General features: G+C 38.0%; 2 protein-coding genes across 3 annotated transcripts; one reads left to right on the top strand and one right to left on the bottom strand.

Annotated features, from left to right (window-relative positions):
* Positions 1-1,251: 1,251 nt before the first annotated feature.
* Positions 1,252-13,084, top strand: cap1 (CAP, adenylate cyclase-associated protein 1 (yeast)). 2 transcript variants are annotated; one of them, XM_052135407.1, is made up of 13 exons: positions 1,252-1,403; positions 3,216-3,323; positions 6,228-6,328; positions 6,416-6,493; positions 6,956-7,099; positions 7,434-7,519; positions 9,356-9,461; positions 9,566-9,740; positions 10,226-10,398; positions 10,804-10,927; positions 11,024-11,106; positions 11,312-11,455; positions 11,946-13,084. In XM_052135407.1, the coding sequence occupies exons 2-13, from the start codon at positions 3,218-3,220 to the stop codon at positions 12,027-12,029; spliced, it is 1,404 nt and encodes a 467-aa protein (XP_051991367.1). In that variant the 5' UTR covers positions 1,252-1,403; positions 3,216-3,217; the 3' UTR covers positions 12,030-13,084. The 2 variants fall into 2 exon arrangements, with proteins under 2 accessions (XP_051991367.1, XP_051991369.1); XM_052135409.1 differs by having other exon boundaries at positions 3,177-3,323.
* Positions 13,085-15,151: 2,067 nt separating this feature from the next.
* Positions 15,152-19,343, bottom strand: ppt1 (palmitoyl-protein thioesterase 1 (ceroid-lipofuscinosis, neuronal 1, infantile)). The gene is made up of 10 exons (XM_052136083.1): positions 19,211-19,343; positions 18,687-18,825; positions 17,837-17,946; positions 17,592-17,719; positions 17,426-17,496; positions 16,514-16,616; positions 16,313-16,403; positions 16,133-16,231; positions 15,976-16,047; positions 15,152-15,537 (listed from the first exon to the last, which is right to left on the bottom strand). The coding sequence occupies exons 2-10, from the start codon at positions 18,799-18,801 to the stop codon at positions 15,415-15,417; spliced, it is 912 nt and encodes a 303-aa protein (XP_051992043.1). The 5' UTR covers positions 18,802-18,825; positions 19,211-19,343; the 3' UTR covers positions 15,152-15,414.
* Between the last annotated feature and the right edge of the window lie 47 nt (positions 19,344-19,390).

Raw genomic sequence — 19,390 nt, 5'->3', positions numbered from 1 at the left:
TAAGTTACTTCTAAGTGGATACACTGTTAGGTATGAGTACAATTGCGACATGCACACTTACTGTTTGGGGTATTGCATCCCAATTATTTGTTTTGCATTCCAGCATTTTAGTTCACCATTTTCCATAATTCTATCGCACAGACCATCTCTCGCTTTTAGTTTCATTGGTTTCTTTGCCTTGTGATATAATTTGCTTTACTCTGATTGGTGTTTGGAAAACAGTGTTGTTGTGAGAATGGTCAAAATGTGTTTGAGGGGGGACAATTTGTCTCAGCACCAACTGATGTAGGGGACTCTTTTCTGGACTCAGCTCTTGGATTTGGAGGGTTTTGGATTGAAGGGTGTCTCGGGGGCTAGATTTAAGGTGAATAAAATATTTAAATGCTCTCTTTTGAATGCTAATTGTCAGTGGGTATCTGACTAATTCTGCTCGACATGCATTTGTTGGTGTATTTCTGTGTACATGTAAGATGTATCTGCAGAATTCTGCATGTAAAGATTCTGTTGGGTGTTTGTCCCAACGTGTATAGCTATGATGACTGAGTGGACCCCACTCTTCACTACCATACAGCGCAATAGGCTGGATGACACTATCAAATATTTTCAGCCAGATTTTAATTGGAATTTGGAGATTATAAAATGTTCTCTTAATTGCGTTTAGGGCTCTTCAAGCTTTTTCTTTTAGTGCATTCACTGCCATTTTGAAACTCCCTGATGCTGTTATTGTTATACCAAGGTAGGTATAACTCATGCTATGTTCAATTATATGATTATTTATAGTAAACTGGTATTTATTTTCATGGCACTTGGGCCGTTTCTGAAAAATCATGACATTAGTTTTCTTCATGTTTACTGCTAGGGCCTAGTTTTGACAGTATTTGTCTACTATGTCCAGCTGCAGCTGTAGTCCTTGTTCAGTAGGAGACAGTAGAACGAGGTCTTCAGCATAAAGCAGATACTTCACCTCTCCATCTAGGAGGGGGAGAGAATGAGTAGCACAGTGATCCAACTGAACAGCAAGTTAATATAAAGTTGGATTTAAATTGCAACCCTGACGAACACCTCTTCTCTGGGTGAAGAATTCAGTTTGTTTGCCTCCAATATTAACAACACACCTGTTTTTCGAATATATTGATTTAATCAGATCATTTATTTTGAAACCTATACCACAATGCAGAAGTCTAGAAGAATATAGCCCTTCCTGCCATCTCTCTATCTCTCTCTCTTGTCCTTATAAGGAAGTGGAGCAGTTGGTGTAGTTTGGGCGGAAACGGCGCTCGCGGTGAGAGCTGGGAACTTCAGCACATTCATATTGGAAAACAGCGCAGACGGGGAGCCCGTAACACACCAATTCAACATCCAAAGACTACCTAGCATCACTTAAACATTCTCACACGGTGACGGTAAGGATAAACGCCTCTCAGACGCGTTGCCTGTATTAGCGGATGTTTGTGTTGAGTGACTCGCCGGCGGAAATCTTTTCATAACACAGAGTCTCAGTGCTGCCGTCAGACTGCAAAGCCATGTCAACTGAAACGGGCAATGCAACTCGTTATGTTGTTTCTATCTGCTATTTATTTTCTTTAAGCTTTCGATCTGTATTGTCTGGCCGACTGTGCGCGAGCTTGTGTAACCCGGTTGGCCCGATTATTGAGTCAAATCACATCACATCAAAGCTGTTGGCTTGTATCGTTTCCTGTTGCAATCTTATTAACGGTGGTTTGCATTATATGTCAGGAAAACCAGTGGTCTGTTGGTTATGTGTGTCTTCACTATGTTTAATAAATGTGGCACGTCTCACCAAGTGCCAAGAATGGATGCGATATGGCCTAGTTTTCCAAGTCCTGAAGCTCAAATGGCCTGTTTTTATGTCCAAGCGCCCAATATGCTTGGCGTTTCAGTATTTATTTCGTATGACCCAGGACTTGTAATGTCCTAATTATCTTTAGGGGTTTGCCAATAATTTAGAGCAGGTGTAATGCATTACATTTCCTATTGATACTGTTTCAAGATTTTGTGTAGTTGCTCTTTAATTTTCTAGGGCTTTTCAAATGTGGAATTTGCGCATTTGCACAGGCTCTTGCATACTAAATAAAGCATGCACTGATCATATATAATGCAAATCCAAAATAAATGCCACACTGTTAAAAGTTCTTGATCTAGATCCTTGGACACTTAGAAATTTGAAATTTTGTCCTTCGGGCTTAATATGACTACTCCTATTTGAATGTTGCACTCGCATTGTGAAAGAAGAGAGAGTAGAGGGACATTTTACTATTGTTTTAATGTTTACTTTTGCCATTATTGCTAATATAAAGAGGCTTTCAATCTGTTTGGCAAAAAGGTTTCTGCTTTGGAGAATAAATACAAATATTGATTAAACAAAGCTTTAGTATCTTCTGCGATATTAGTTCCATTTGCCAACACCTGATAAATGTTTTGTTCAATCTCCTTGCCTGAGCATTTAAAAAAAAATAAAAGATAATAATAATAATAATAATAATAAATAAAAATAGCAACTTATTGAGCTGTTGACTAGGTTGCCCTAGTTCAGTTTTCACACTCAATACTATTATTTGGTGTATCGGACACAAACTTGTCCAGTTTTTATCGTTTAGGACTGCAATTACAATGCAGTCTTGAAATATTTGTATTTCCATAAGGAGTTGCCACTTAATTGGCATTTTCCATGTGGAATTGCTATGAGCTCATTTAGAATCGGGTGATTACTGGCTCATATATGGATACCTGTTGTTTTCCCTGAAGAGTCATTTTTGTAAAAGGGGGAATGAGCCAGTCAACTAGATTCATGTATCAGGTTTCTCTTATGTAATATTGCCTGCATAATGCATGTGTACATATCTGCTGTAAAAATGGATGTAATGGACTTGCCCCATGAAAGCTGCCCAGAAAATGCAAACATGGCATACTACTTTTTTCCTCCGACTTTGTGGTAATTGGCACTCTTTTCCAATATATTATGACACGTCCTGCTATTCAAGTTAGCATTCTCACTAGCCTCTTTACTCTGCTTTATGCTTCTTGATGACATTTTAAACAGTTTTAGTCCTGATTACTTATTCTTAACGTGTTTTTATACACCTCACATGATCATGTTTGCCATATAAGTGTACATTTTTAGTTGCTGCTACAAAACTTTTATTGTTTTTGTCTAGTGGATGTCGTCTTTCAGCGGGCTTTCTTTCACTGTATAGGCATGGCAGAGCTGGCGGGTCTAGTGCAGCGTTTGGAGTTGGCCGTGGGTCGTCTGGAGGCCATGTCCAGTTCGGGGAGTGGAGGAGGCCCTGCTGCTCCTTCTGGAGGTAATGAAATCCCAGCTCTGACTTAATGGAGAAAAAAAAAATAGTGGTGGTTGCTAAGGCAGGTACACTGTTGTTCATAATTACAGTTTGGCTTCTGCACAAGCATTAATAAGCTTTAGCTTGTAAATCATCCTGTGCTCCTTTATGCTACACACGAGTGATACCTGAAATCGTGGGACTTAATGAAGAGAGGAGGTTATTACTTTTCTAATCAATCTGACTTATGATTTTTGTCTGTAAGACATAAGAGTCTAAAATGATGCCATAAACTTGCATTGAAATAGGACCAACTATGAGACCCCTGAGTTTTGCTCCATTTAGGGTGCTGCGTTTAGCTTGTTTTAGCACAAGACACATTCTTTTGTTAACTACGGATGCAACAATGTATTGGTTGCCGACATTTATTGGCCAGTTTTTGACCAAATTATAGCCACTGGCCTGTCGGTTATAAGCATGAAAAACCAATGGTTTATTTATTAGCATCACAGAGATCTAGAAATGATGTTAGCCAAAAATGTAGATGGGTTGGCACTCCTACATGTAATAGTTTATTTGTATTCTTTCTCATTCTCACATTGAGGACAAACTGCCGTTACAGGCGTGACAGTTGTGAAAGCAGCACTTGCAGTTGAAGTAATTAACTAATTTCTTAACCACTCCACAGATTTAATATTAGCAAACTATAGTTTTGGCAAGACGTTTAGGACATCTACTTTGTGCATGACAAGTAATTTTTTTCCAACCATTGTTTACAGACAGATTGTTTCACTTTTAATTGACTATATCGCAATTCCAGTGGGTCAGAAGTTTACATAGACTGAGGTAACTGTGCCTTTAAGCAGCTTGGAAAATTCCAGAATATGATGTCAAGCCTTTAGACAATTAGTCAGTTAGCTTCTGATAGATGTACTGAATTGGAGTTGTGGATGTATTTTAAGGCCTACCTTTAAACTCTGTGCCTCTTTGCTTGACATCATGGGAAAATCAAAAGAAACCAGCCAAGACCTCAGAAACAAAATTGTGGACCTCCAAAGTCTGGTTCATCCTTGGGAGTAATTGGCATCTGTTTCAGGGCTCCCTGTTCTATTCTAAGTCTATTCTATTTGAAGATCTAAATAACCTTATTAAGACACATGTTTTTGTAAAATATCTTATGTGCCTAAGACTTTTGGACAGAGCTGTATATCCACAGTAAAACGAGTCTATATTTACATAACCTGAAAGACTGCTCAGCAAGGAAGAAGCCACTGCTCCAAAACCACCATAAAAAAAGCCAGACTATAGTATGCAAGTGCACATGGGGACAAAGAGAAATGTCCTCTGGTCTGATAAAACAAAAATGTGAACCGTTTGGCCCAAACGTGAAGCCTGGATGTGACTGCATCATGTTGTGGGGTGCTTTGCTGCAGGAGGGACTGGTGCACTTCACAAAATAGATGGCATCATGGGGAAGGAAAATTATGTGGATATATTGAAGCAAAATCTCAAGACATCAGCCAGGAATTTACAGCTCTGTTGCAAATGGGTCTTCCATATGGACAATAACCCCAAGCATACCTCCAAAGTTGTGGAAAAATGGCTTAATGACAACAAAGTCAAGGTATTTGAGTGGCCATCACAAAGCCCTGACCTCAATCTGAGAGAAAATTTGTGAGCAGAACTGAAAAAGTGTGTGTGAGTAAGGAGGCCTACAAACCTGACTCCGTTACACTAGTTCTGTCTGAAGGAATGGGCCAAAATTCCAGCAACTTATTGTGAGAATCTGGGAATGTGATGAGAGAAATAAAAGGTGGAATAAATCATTCTCTCTATATTAAGAATGTGAAATGTCAGAATAATAGTAAAGTAGTGATCCTAACTGACCTAATACAGGGCATGCTTTCTACGATTAAATGTCAGGAATTGGGGAAAAACTGAGTTTACATGTATTTGGCGAAGGTGTATGTAAACTTCTGGCATCATCTATATGTGATTTGGGAAACCATCTAAAATGCCTTTACTCACTTTGACTTCTGAGACATTGGTATGGTATCCATTTAGGCTGCACTATTGATTGAGATAAGATTTAAAAAGCAGTTTGGTCTTTCACGATTACTAAACCTTAAAAGGCTGCATTTTAAAATGTAATTTGCATTTCAGTGCTTCAGTCAGTGAATCGCCCTCTATCGGTATGGACTGCATTAGCCATTATACTAATATAATACAGAATTTCAAAAGGGGGTTTGTTTCTTTTGGTTTTTAAATTTTTCCATGACGTGGTTGAAATTTCCATGGAATTGCCCATCATATGCATAATTTGAATTTGTAAGCTCTTTCATATACAGTATAAACATGTAAAATGGAAGTTCTGTTGCTTTGAACTGCAAAAACAAAAGTGCTAAAATGTTTTAGAAGTAAAATTTTACAATCAGTCATCATGCTATATTTAGAAATGTATTTTTTTAAATCTTTTTATCTTTCATAGATACAACAGATCCAATCAATGTTCAATGGGAATTATTTATTGAAAGAACAATAGAAAGCTTTTGTACATCTTTGTACACATTTAAAGCATGATTCCTGAGCAAAACAATTATCTGATGACAAAATAAGGTAAGTGGCAAAATATTGGTATTGACACAATTGTTTTGTTAAAATTGGTATCGGCCAAAAAACAAATTCATATCTGTGCATCCCAGTTGTGAACGGCCCCTTGTTTCTGTAATAGGGCCGGAGCACTTGGGGTGGGCTCTTTGGACTTGGTCAATACAATGCAACACCCCAGCATTATGATGCCGAATTTTGACCAAGCATGCACCCCTCAAATATTTCTTAGAAAATTTTAACATTTTGCACCATGCAGGATTCTTTATTTCTATAATGCATGGTATGAAGCCATGATTCTAATGCTGCTCTTCTCTTCAGTGGTGGCAGTATATGTTGAATCCTATGACAACTTGATCTCTGGCCCCGTTGCTCAGTACGCTGCCCTCAGTCAGAAGATAGGGGGTGATGTCCTAAAGCACGTACGTAATGGAACAGTGGCCCACATGGATAAACCCTCCACTGTGATTCCTTTTCCATGTTCCTTATCCTTTGTTCTGTTTTTATAGTCTGAGATGATGAAGCAGGCATTCTCCAGTCAAAGACAGCTTCTGGTCAAAGCTTCCTGCTCTCAGAAACCTTCTGATGTGAGTGTCCCTTCACCATATTAGTCATAAATGTAATGGTAAACATTTTTAGAAATGTTCAGTTAAGGGAAGGTTCAGCCAGCAATGAAAATCCTGTAATTTATTCACACTCATGTTGTTGCAAATTCACATGACTTTTATTTTCTTCTGTTGTTCAGCAGAGCAACCTTCGTTACCATTCACTTTAATTATATGGAAAAAAAGATACAAAGAAAGTGAATGGTGACTGAGGCTGTCAGCTCCCAACATTCTGCCTTTTGCGTTCCATGGAAGAAATTCAAACAATTTAAGTTTGAGTAAATTACAGAATTTTCATTTGAGTGAGCTGTGCCTTTTAATATTAGTCACTTTATAAATGTATATACTTGACACCAGCATCAGTTGGTATTTTTAAACATCTCAAGATCTCTTGTCTGTCTCTTCCTATTTTTCTCAATGTATCTTACTGCCTCTGGCATTTAGTCTGTCCTGACCTCTCTGCTAGCCCCTGTATCTAAAGCGATCCAGGATGTGCAATCGTTCCGAGAGAAGAACCGCTCCTCACCTTTTTTCAATCACCTCTCTGCTGTCAGTGAGAGTGTTCCCGCCCTCGGCTGGGTTGCCATGGTAAGGAGGTGCAAGTACATAATTTGTTTTGTTGTTGTGTACAACTTCTTTGTGGAGTTAAAGTAACTATTCAGGGACTTTTACAATAAAATGTAGAGTTCTCATTCTGAAGTGTGTCCCTTTCACTGCTTTGAGAAAAATCTGGGTTTTCTGTAGTGTTTTTAAGCTTGCATAATTTGCTTATTATTCAAAGATTCATGTATAGTGTGTCACTTTAACAGGACAAGCAAAAAAGCCACTGATTCTGCATATTTTTGTTTATTGTTACACTGGCTACTTATTATTTTTTTTTTTACAGTGAGAAGTAATATAATATTTATTTTAAATGTGTTAGGCCCCAAAGCCAGGCCCTTATGTGAAGGAGATGCAGGATGCTGCCATGTTCTACACAAACCGTGTGCTCAAGGATTACAAGGAAAAGTATGTTTCAGTGGTGTAAAGCAAATTGCCTATACACCAGCACATAGGTTGTCAACCTTGAATCACAGGGGTTCAACTGACAAAGTATTTACTTAAAAAATACCATCTGATAATTTACGTAGTCAATAAATAACTTTTAAAGCCTCGAAGTGTGTTGAAAGAAACTGTTTTCTTTAGCCTGTTGACCTATTTCCTACTGAAACATGAAGTTGGGGTGGGACATGTCGAACAGCCAGCTCGTTTTTTTTAAAACGGCCAGTTTGCTTTAGTTTACATCGCAGTGCCCTGTAAAGCAACACACACCTGATGCTTCTCATGCCAGTGAGAGCAGGCGTTCAGCCGGGGAAGCGATCTACCTCTTTTGACTGCGAAAACTGTGCTTTTTCGGAAACTCTTTCCCAAGTAGCTACATTTTAAAAGCCAACTTGACGTTTTATTGTGGACTGGGAAAACTGAGACATCAGAAAACGATAATGTATTTGTTGTCATGTGATGCAGTCATTTGATCCATTCAACCCTAAGATGACGGCCCATGTTGTAACGGCATTGTTTTGACTGATATCCACTTTGATAGCATTGTTAGAGAGATGTTATTTTGTACAACCTTAACATTGCTTCCCATCAAAGGCGACAGGAAGTTTACTCTAAATTAGTGTCCGGCGATGGAACACCAGGATAATTATATTTTAGCCCGTACATGGAACTGCGATATTCCGCATGCGCTGTAAGGAGACCGAAGCATTTTCAAATGTTTTAGTGTGGATGAGCAACTTTTAGGATGTAGCCTTTCTCAGAAAACTGCTGCATTAAACATATGAATAAGCTCCAGCCAGTTTCCTCGCATCCAACTCCCGTGTCCCATTCAGCAGTGATATTTCCTATGCCTATTTCCTTCAAAGACCATTTCCCTCAGGGGGCCTGGGTAGCTCAGCGAGTAATGACGCTGACTACCAACCCTGGAGTCAGGAGTTATAATCTAGGGCATGCTTATTAACTCCAGCCAGGTCTCCTAATCAACCTGGTTTGGCCCGGTTGCTAGGGGGGAGAGTCAAATGGGGTAACCACCTCGTGGTCGCTATAATGTGATTCTCAGTGGGCTGTGTGTTGAGTTGTGCGTGGATGCCGCGGGGAATAGCGTGAAGCCTCCACACACGCCATGTCTCCATATTAACGTGCTCCAGTCACGTGATAAGATGCACAGATTGACTGTCTCAGATGTGGAGGTAACTGAGGTTAGTCTTTTGCCACCCGGATTGAGGCGAGTCACTACGCCACCACGAGGACTTAGTGCACATTGGGAATTGGCCATTTCAAATTGGGGAGGAAAAAAAAAAGGACAGTTTCCATACAGTGTGAAAGATTCAGAGGACAGAAAGGTGATAATGGTTATTCTCAATGAAATTAAGTGATTCTTATTGGAAAATCTATTTGGAACTGTCCTACAGCATGGAATGTTCTCCCATTAAAGTCCCCTCCAACATGATCGGCTACAATTAGAACACAGCCATGTGCACTAATCAGATGTAAGGGGAGGCTGCTTTCTTGTTCTAAAAAGCATTTGATTGGACAAAATGAATGCATTAAGTTGTGAGTTATACACTGAAATGTATTATTATTTTTTACGTTAAGTACTCTAGCATATAAAGGACCTTAAAGACAAAAGCAGCAAAACTTTCATTTTGATTTCAAGGGGTCTTTAATAAATGGCTAAAATGAATTTCAAATGTAATCACAATGAGTTTTTAAAGAGTTTGTCATAAATTATAGCATTTTCAGTTGTTACACACACTCAATTTGCAAATTGGTCATTTCATCTGTGTTGTGGTTGTTTTGCAGAGACAAAACCCATGTGGACTGGGTCCATGCCTATGTGTCCATTTGGACTGAGCTGCAGGCTTACATCAAGCTGCACCACACCACTGGACTGAGCTGGAGCAAGACTGTAAGTCACATTATTGCGTTTCAATTTGTCACTGATTCAGACAAAATTTTCTGAAGACTGAAACTTCAGAGGTTGGATTATAAAAATTTGTTTTGGTTTCACAGGGTCCAGTTGCTTCAGCCTCTGGAGCTGTCCCCAGTGGAGGAGCACCAGCCCCACCTCCCCCAGGCCCACCTCCACCCCCCATGGACTTTGACAAGTCATCAGACGGAGACTCTGGGGCAGTCAGTCGCAATGCTCTTTTCGCCTCCATCAACAAGGGAGCTGATATTACTAAAGGTACTGTATTACATGGATATCTGATCTTGATCTAGTAATTATACATTGATACAATAGTGTGTTTGAGAGCCTACAATGCACAAAATGTTCACTTGTACTTTTATAGCTTTTCAACAGAAGGAAATGCATTTCGCTAAATCATTAAATGGTCCTTTTGGCCTATGGGAAATGATGCAGATGTTTCCAGTTGTTTTTGCTGTAATAAGGGCATCATTGTTTATAAAAAAAAGGTCTTCACAGCCTTTCACAGTTGAATCCATGTGATGTCTGTCCATGACTTGTACTTATGCATTTTAAAAATGCTTTTCATTCAATGTGATTACAGTTCATTGAACATATACATTTTATTAGTATGCATGTTTTCTGGGAAATAAGCTCAATTACTTGGATTTGAGTATGGCTAGAGCCATACTTTACCAGTTGAGCTACAGCAACATTTATTGAGAACTTGTATCCCTGTCTATGTCTTTAAACCAATTTTTAAGGGCTGAAGCATGTGTCTGATGACCAGAAGACCCACAAGAATCCTGCACTCAAAGCCCAGGGAGGTCCTGTGTCCTCTGGACCCAAACCCTTCACTCCTCGCCCCACAGCAGCTGCCGGCCCGGCCCGCAATCTGCCCCCAGTGCTGGAGCTGGATGGCAAGAAATGGAAAGTGGTGAGTGAGTCAGAATGACTGTCAGTGTATATGCAGCTGAAGTTAATTTTGGAACCAAAATGTTTAGAGGGAGATTTTCCATTTCAATCCCAATCATTCTTTTGCATGTTTATACATGCCAATAAAAGCTTGACTACAGGTTTGGGACAGAAGTGTGTCCACGTTTAGGGACATTCCATAAATTTGCCAAATCATATTTTTCTTTAAATCTACTTCTGTCTACATATTTTTGTGATTTGTTTGGTTTAACATTAGATTTGAGATAACAAACTTCACCTCTGAATAAACATTTAAATATTACTAATAAATTTAACTCTGTTTGTGTGTAAAACATTTCTTGCATCCTTGGAATCGTTCACTCAGCCTCTTGTTTTAGCTCACACTTTGCATTTTTTTTCTTCTCAGGAAAACCATGAGGGTGCCCATGGCCTTTTGATCAGTGACACAGAACTCAAACAGGTGGTTTATGCCTTTAAGTGCAACAACAGCACATTACAGGTGAAAGGAAAGATCAACTCCATTATTTTAGGTATGTATGCATCACCATCATCTCCTCAATTTGATCCATATAAATGTATGTAGAACATTTTTCTCTTTATTTCATGCTTTTCTGGGTTTTTTGTAGATAACTGTAAGAAAATGGGTCTCGTCTTTGAAGATGTTGTGGGTATTGTTGAGGTGATCAACTGTAAAGATGTAAAGGTCCAGGTGGGTTTAAACTTGTACTCTCAAGACTTACAGAGAGCGATGTCTTGTCAATCTTAATGTTTTGTGTGCTCAGTTTGAATTTGCTTGAACAAGATTAGAAGTGAGACTTTGACCTTTTTCGCATTCAGACTTGTTCATTTTGGCACACCTTAGCACTCCTTTTTTGTGCCTGCTTAATTGTTGAGTCATTGGACTTTCTATCCAGGTTATGGGTAAAGTGCCAACTATCTCCATCAACAAGACAGATGGCTGCCATGTTTACCTGAGTAAGGACTCCCTGGCATGTGAAATCATCAGTGCCAAGAGCTCTGAGATGAACGTTCTGGTGCCCAACAAAGATGGAGAATATGTGAGTAAAACGATCATAAAAGAAATTGGCATTGTATTAAATTTAGCTTTTCAGGTTCTGGTTCCGCTTAACGTTTCCTTGACAATTCGTTTCAAAATTAGACGTTAGTTTGTGAATTGGACTGTACTGTGGCTATGTTTACATGCACCCTCATAATGCAGTTATAATACGATTAGGGCAGTATTGCAATTAAACTAATGTAAATGGAATACTATGATTATTGCAATTATGCTAATAATCAGAGTAATGATAATTGCAGTAAGGTATGTGGAGTACACCAATTGTAATCGCTTTATACAGGCATGTAGACTCTTTAATCCCATTTCTTTCACTCTGACCAAACTGTGCCTTTGCCAGTCCTTCATACAGATGTTATGCTCAAGCACAGATTCATGATACCCAACCCTAATTAGAATGTCTTGACAAATGATAGAATGAGAATGTGGAGTTTGCTTAGTTAAGTTTCTTCTTCATGTTGTTTTCCTTCCAGACTGAGATCCCAGTCCCTGAACAATTTAAAACCATATGGGATGGTAGCAAGCTGGTCACCACAGCAACTGAGATTGCTGGATAAAAGATTAAACTGTGCAAGACCACCTCCATTACAGTGTCCTATCGGACTGGCCAATGAGCTTGAATGGAATCCCAACCAGATCTACACTCCTATCATCCAATCATATCTTCCCTCAACTAGTGAAATTAGTGTTTACTTTACCAAAAGCACTTGCTCAGCCAATGGCAGGGACCCATTTTGTTCTATTCCACCTGATAAAACCAAGCACTTGAAAATGATTGCCAACAGTTTTTTTTTTCTTCAATCTTACAGCTGTGCTAAGCAAAATAACATGTGAATGGCCATCTAAAAGTAGCAAATCATGTAATCAGATCTGTTTATTGGTTTTTGTTATTTTGATGTCTTGTGTTCATTTTTGTCTTCTACATTTTCTGAGCGGGGGCATGTGAATGGAGGTCACAGCAGTTTCTGTGTGACATGCAATTCAGATCTGAAGCACACAAATATGTCTCTTTAGATGACCACAACTCAGACATTTACTGTAACTATTAACTTTTCTAGAGATAATTATTATTATGAAGATTTGTGTCAAATCTTAAGAGGACTAAAAGCATTATTATAGGAACCCCCTCCTTTTCAGTAATGTATTCTAGAGCACATGGCACAATCCATGTTGTAATATGAAGAAATGAACATTCCATAGTTCATGATGGAAATATGTGGAAAGCTTTTTATTTCTTAGTGTTTTTGGCACAAACTGGAGAAGGATACATTTGAAGCATAATAATTTGATGCTTATGGTACGGTCCATGTTGAATTGAAAGCTGCCTTGTGTGATTTCTAATGACCATCTGCTGTAATAACTTGTACAGAGACTGGGTTTATGTGAATTGTCTCCATCTCTTGCTCATCACATTCATTAACTAGTTTATGCTTTAATTCCAACCTCTAATCATTCCATCTTTTCCTCTTATAATATCCTCTTATAATATTGAGGCCATGATTGTGGAATTTATTTTGTATATTTGTTTTCTTCTCTTATTTGGCCAAGAATTTACCAGATAGTAGTACTAGAGAACAAACATTAAAATTGTTGCAATAAATAAAATCACTTTTGGGGAGTCTTTGATGTCTTTTGTTGGAGAGAATTGGTGGGTGATTTTTAGCAGCAAAATTCCAGCTTCTTGCACAACATTTGCAGCAATGTTTATCAACACAATTTATTTGGACTTAAAAATCTGTAATACAGTGAAGCCCTTACAATAGAAAGCCAATCCGTAAACGTTAAAATACTGTATCAAAAGTACAAGACAAACAATACATGTAGAGTTCTATCCAATTTTACAAGTTAGCCTGACAATGTAATGCCCTAAGGCCCTTATCCTTGAGTCCTTCTTTTACGGACAGCAAGCCAAATTTGTTTACATTAACAATCTGTTTACCATTCCCACTAGGGCTAGATGGACATGTGAAAAAGACTATGAATAAGTTCACAAAAATGTCACTAAACTCAACGAGCCACAAATCTTTTCACAATGCTCAAGTACGAAGAACACAATATTTTGCTCAAAAACACCAACATTAAAGGCCTTTGCAGACAGTCATCCATCCATCATCTGTAGATTCTAAAACTGAGACGTTTATGCAAATACACATTTTGACAATACTCAAGTACTACATGTGAATGAACTTTTAAGAATCTGAAAAGGTTCTTCTGTGGGCGTGGCTTGGGAGGCACTTAAGGTGGTTCTTAGGGATCGGATCATACAGTATGCCTCATTCATCAAACAATCCAAAGCACAAGATACAGAGCTGTATGTCTTTTGATAGCCTTAGTGTTGACCCAATTGAAATACAGATATAGCACTATTCTGTTGTGGAAGGTGAAGTTTTGGCTTAAGACATTCATATTTTGAGTTTGTGACAAAGCAAGGAAGCTTTTGTCTACATATATCAAGCTGAGAGAGTCTCTTTTCTACCATTCCCTTAGTGAAATCTGCTGGTAGTGAAATACTTACCTCAGCCATTGATATTAATAATGATTTTAATGAGTTCTATCTTGATTTTTATAGTTCCACGTCTTTGTCTTCTGAAGATATTAGAAATTTTGTGGAACCATTAGAACTCCCTAAATTGATGACTGAGCAAAAAAATTATCTTGATCCTGAGATAACCTTGGAGAAGCTTGGGCGAGGTAAATAAGGCCTAAAGGTAAGGCTCTGGGGCCAGACGGTTTTGCCGATGGCCCCAATAATGGTTTTGCTGCTGAATTATGCTAATTATAGATTATGCTACAGGTGACACAAGTCCAGATTAGTCTGATTCTTAAAAAGGACAAAGATCCAAGCAAGTCTAAGAGTTATTGTCCAATTTCCCTGATCCAGCTAGATGTAAACATTTTGGCTAACTGATTAAGTTATGACATCTCTTATACATATAGATCATGTGGGGTTTATTTGGGCCGCAGCTCTTCTGATAACATTAGAAGTTTCATCGATATCATGAGGTCATTGACGAATGATTAGACTCTGGTAGCCGCCATCTCACTTGATGCCGAAAAGGCATTTGATATGGTAGAATGGGATTATTTTTTTAATTTTGGAAATATGTGGGTTGGGGAATACTTTTATTGGATGGATTAAGTAGCGGCGGTACAAACATATGGATTAATTTCAGACAATTTTTCTTTGGATGGGGCACCATGGTTGCCCTTTTTCCTCATTATTGTTCTGTCTTGCCCAGAACCTTTAGCAGCCGCGATAAGAAGGGATGATTTTCCAGGGGTGGTTGCGGGATGTGTGGTGCATAAACGTTTGCTTTTCGCAAATTATATTTTATTATTCGTCTCCGACCCCTCTAGATCGTTGCCTTGCCTCCACAGAATTATTCATTCCTTTTCTAAGTTTTCAAGATACAGAGTTAATTGGTCTAAATCTGAAGCTTTGGCTCTGACAGTGTACTGCCCGGTAACGGCTTTTCAGCCAGATGCCTTCCAGTGGCCCAGACAGGGCATTAAATATTTGGGCATTTTATTTCCATCAAATTTGTGTGATTTAGTTAAGAGTTAATTTTGATCCCTTAAATAAAAAGTTTTCGAGCAATGTGGGCAGTTGGGCTTCATAAGTAAGGAGGTAGTGGGAGTTAAATGTTTAATATTAAAATAATCTGAAATGGCCATGGTGTTCAAAAGATTCAAAGTTTTATTTTCTGGAAAAAAGAACAAAATTAGAACAAGTAAAAACTATGCATTTTCATTAAAGTTCATCTTGAGGAATTAATTTTTCCTGATTAAATCAGTGCAATAAAGCAAAACAACTGTCTTAATGTCTATATGAGACACTATTAGACTAAGAAACAGTAGTAAGGAGCATGCTACAGTCAGCCAACACGGTATTGTGTGCGTGTACATCAGCTCTCTAGTTGGAAATAAGTGAGTCAGCTGTATTTAGTGCAGAAAGGGAAGTAACTTCTCATTAAACCACTCTGTAGTGAACTGCAGGTGATCTCCATTAGTAGCAAGGAACACAAGCTTGCCTGCCTTATTCATCTCTGCCAACCCCAAACGATCCTATACAGAAACAAATGGTAGATCATGAACAACTACTGTATCTCAAATCTGTCAAGGTTCCATTGAAAAATGGTAACAGGACTGACATTGAAATACATAAATACTATTATTACACAGCTCTCTGGAATATTTCAATCCAGCCATTCGGTGGTAACATCATTTTGAATAATGACCGCTGCCCATGGCAACACTGTACAATTGCTCATCCAGGAACCCTGTTTCCTACATTGCAGTACAAGTTTTCTGTCTCTCCCATCATCTACAATTAAGTTATTAAAATAATTGTATGTATTTATTATGTAAGTAGCCATGTAATAAGCAGGATAATCTACTGACTATACATTATCTTTACATAATATTCAATTAAAAAATAAGCAACTTTTTGGTACTATTCCATGCAAAATAAGCAGAGCAAATTACCTACAACAATAACTTTACCTCTTTATATAGAGCACTGTCCATCAATGTTTCCATCTCTTCAGCTTGACCAGGTTTATAAAAACCAAACCACTAATAAAGAGAGTTTAGTTAGTAAGAGTCCAATCTTTTCCACTTCAATAAAAGAGACTTACACTATTGATGTAACACAGTTTACCTCAGAATCAACTGGATCCACCATAGTGTCCTTCAGGAATTTAACCATGACAAATTTATTCAGAGACATGAGATTCTTCTTATAGGTCTCATTCACCACCTAAGGAAAATAATGCTATTTTAGACCAGACAGTCAAATACAACAATTTCAGAATAAATGTTCTACTTTTCTCAGACTTACCCGTTCCTGGTTTATGTCAGCAAGGAAGAGACTGTACTTTTTATACAAGTCATCATTGAGCGGATCATGCCAGTATTGTGCCTGCACCAAGCTAAAGTAAAATGAGACATTCAATTTGTTTGACTGGTGAGTCACTGTATAAAAAGTGGTAATTTTTGCAACACAAGTTGTTGAGAAGCAAAATAATGACTAGGTACTCACTGTTTTTGAACAGCATCTGTGTACGCCCCTGAGTTTAGTTTCTTACGAATCCAGTCACAGATATGAGAACTCTCACCAGGACAGCGTGGTAGACCATACACCCCTGTGAGAGCAAAAAAGAGGAACGACAAAATCACATTTACAGTAAAGAGTCAGAGAAGCCTGTATGCTTACAGTATGCTTGCTTGTCTCTAAATCGGTTATCTCTTTCTCAATATTTTATGACTATCAAACAGGGCAAAAAGGTGTACATGAGTTTTCTCATTTATTGCATCACTTTTGTTAGTCCAAATGTTAAACCTCAAAGCAATGTCAGTCTCATGATGATAACATTTAAAGAAACAGAACAATACTTAAGTCCTTTTATACTCCAGATCTCCACTTTAACTTTCACTTTCAGATGTGAAAGTGAAAGTAGAGAATATGAGTAAAAAAAGGACTTACATTTTTATCTGTTTCTCACACACACCTATCGCTTCTGAAGATATAGATTTAACAACTGGAGTCATATGGATTGCTTCTGTTTCCTTCATGTGATTTTTGGAGCTACAAAGATCTCATCACCATTCACTTGCATTGTATGGACCTACAGAGCAGAGATATTCTTCTAATAAGCTTTGTGTTCTGCTGAAGAAAAAGTCATACACCTCTGGGATGGCATGAGTAATTTTCATTTTTGGGTGAACTATTCCTTTAATGTGACTTGAAAACAAGTGTTAAATCAAAACACTTCTCTTTTCCTCTCATTTTTAAAAAGGTTGCATATTCTGATGGAACAGGACTTGCAAAATCAAAACTGAGTGTGCTGTGCTGCAGTGTTTCTCCTCTTTTTTTAAACCTGTAAACAAGCATTGTTTGCAGTAAGTAAATCAACCATAGAGAAGAAGAGATTCTGTACAGCAGTCACAGTACCTTGATGCTGCCCACCAACTGAGATAAGGTTCTTCATTGGGGGATATGGACAGCGCTGTGCAACAGCTCGCCTTATAAAATAGAAAATAATAAATGAGAGAGAGGTGAAACAACACAATTACAGCTCTGATTATCCTCTGCATAATCTGAATGAATTACTACTCACAAAAACTGTGACCCCTGAGAGAAGCCCATTGCATTGTAACCTCCTTTCAGTTTAGGATCCTGGGCAAGTTGGTGACATACAAAAGACACCTGCTCATTAACATCCATGAAGAAGCCGTTTTCAGTGTCCTGTCAAACAAATAAACAAAGAAAAATCAGACAAGAAGATTTGTATGACTTTGAGACAATAATGTCAAAATTTCAAAGAAGAATAAAGGGCGTTTCTTCAGTCTCGCTCTAGTGTACCTCTAAGACAGACTTGCCAATCATCAGGGACAGCACGTATATTCCAGGCACCTCTTCTTCCACCATCTTCTTCATTGCACCCATGCTTAAAGGATTGCAACAACTGTCACCTTCACACAGACAAACAAATTAAACAATATAACAGTGAAAATCAGTGTATATCAGTAACCTTAAAAAGCTGTTTCATTTTACATGGAGAGGGTCCGCACATGGGGGCTGCCTTGATAAAAATCACACGACTCGCCCATTTTCTACTTGCTTAATTTTAGTACCCATCAGGTTATTTGAAACTTTCACTCATTGATTATAGCAATCACGGCTGACTGTGAATACACTCGTTTTACAATGGCATCTGAAACTGAAAACTATTGATTTTAAATGGCGTTGCATCCAAGCTGCTAGTTGTCCGAGTAAATGTTACTGAGTGCACTTTTTATTATTCAGTGCTATTATTCACCAGCAGGTTTTAGAGCTGGATGTCTGGATTTGATTTAAAGTGTCTCACTCATTATTATTTAATTATTATGATTTTTTTATTCACACATTACATTAAAAATAACAGTGAGCACTGCATTAAAGAATTACAGAAAATAAAAGGCCAATGTATCAGTAAAAAACTAAGATGTATACATTATATATATATATAATTTTTTTAATCAATTTATTAATAAACTATAACACTAAACAATAATACATTCATTGTTTCTTTGCTCAGTAGCTCATATATAAAAAAACACAATCTTTAAAGCTTATAAATAATGACAAGAATAACACATTTCTTTTTTAAGTATTATGGCCTTGTCTTTCTTTCTGACTGAGCATTTCTGTTATTTATTTATAACAGTCTCACCCATGCCATGCCATATAACCAGAGGGATGGTGTCATTAGATGCGCAGGATGAGCCACAGAGCAGCAGCACGCATCCAGAAACAGCAATGAGGCTCAGCGTCGATGATAAGACCATTTTAGCTTTGAGGGAAGACTGCGCCTGATATGAATACAAAATTTCACTCCATTTTAACACAATACGCTTACAGGAAGAGAAGAGATAACCATGAAAGTATTAAGGAAGTACGAAAGTTAAGTGAGCAATCCTCATATCTATGCGCCTCATCAAAACAGTCAAAAAATAAGATCTTACGTAAACAAATAGATCAAAAGAAACAGCGCTGACGTGATATGTTAAGAAAGAGTTTCATTTTAGCAGCGTTAAATACAGAAGCAACTCCATATCGTCTGTCTTATTTGAATGACTACATAGGAGATGCCTCGGTCGGTTTCTCTTATCATAGCTAGCCATGCTAAGTCTAAAAAATACATTCAAGATGATTAAAAACTAAATATATATTCGAGGTTGCAGCAAGTCCACTTACTGTGATAACCTTCTGGTTCAATCACATGACAGAAGAAAATATTCCTCTGTAAATATTACTCTTATTTACATAGCATAGACTAGCTAAGGACATGCCGTTTAAATGGAGTCAGTCAGTCGATCCTTAGCGTTTAGACAATAGTGTTTTTCAGAGCAGGAAGTGTTCTAAACTATCATGTGA

Source organism: Xyrauchen texanus, chromosome 10 (genome assembly GCF_025860055.1).
Source record: "Xyrauchen texanus isolate HMW12.3.18 chromosome 10, RBS_HiC_50CHRs, whole genome shotgun sequence".
NCBI lineage: Eukaryota > Metazoa > Chordata > Actinopteri > Cypriniformes > Catostomidae > Xyrauchen > Xyrauchen texanus.
The sequence above is the reverse complement of the archived record's forward strand: the minus strand, read 5'-3'. Positions and strand labels throughout refer to the sequence as shown.

Excerpts from the sequence above, each read along its gene's own strand:
- cap1 (XM_052135407.1), top strand. The coding sequence starts at position 3,218 with ATGGCAGAGCTGGCGGGTCTAGTGCAGCGTTTGGAGTTGGCCGTGGGT. Across the intron at positions 9,741-10,225 it reads GGGAGCTGATATTACTAAAG|GGCTGAAGCATGTGTCTGAT; the intron begins GTACTGTATTAC and ends CCAATTTTTAAG. Across the intron at positions 11,107-11,311 it reads GTAAAGATGTAAAGGTCCAG|GTTATGGGTAAAGTGCCAAC; the intron begins GTGGGTTTAAAC and ends CTTTCTATCCAG.
- ppt1 (XM_052136083.1), bottom strand. The coding sequence starts at position 18,801 with ATGGTCTTATCATCGACGCTGAGCCTCATTGCTGTTTCTGGATGCGTG. Across the intron at positions 17,720-17,836 it reads TTGGCAAGTCTGTCTTAGAG|GACACTGAAAACGGCTTCTT; the intron begins GTACACTAGAGC and ends TTTGTTTGACAG. Across the intron at positions 16,048-16,132 it reads TGGATCCAGTTGATTCTGAG|TGGTTTGGTTTTTATAAACC; the intron begins GTAAACTGTGTT and ends TCTCTTTATTAG.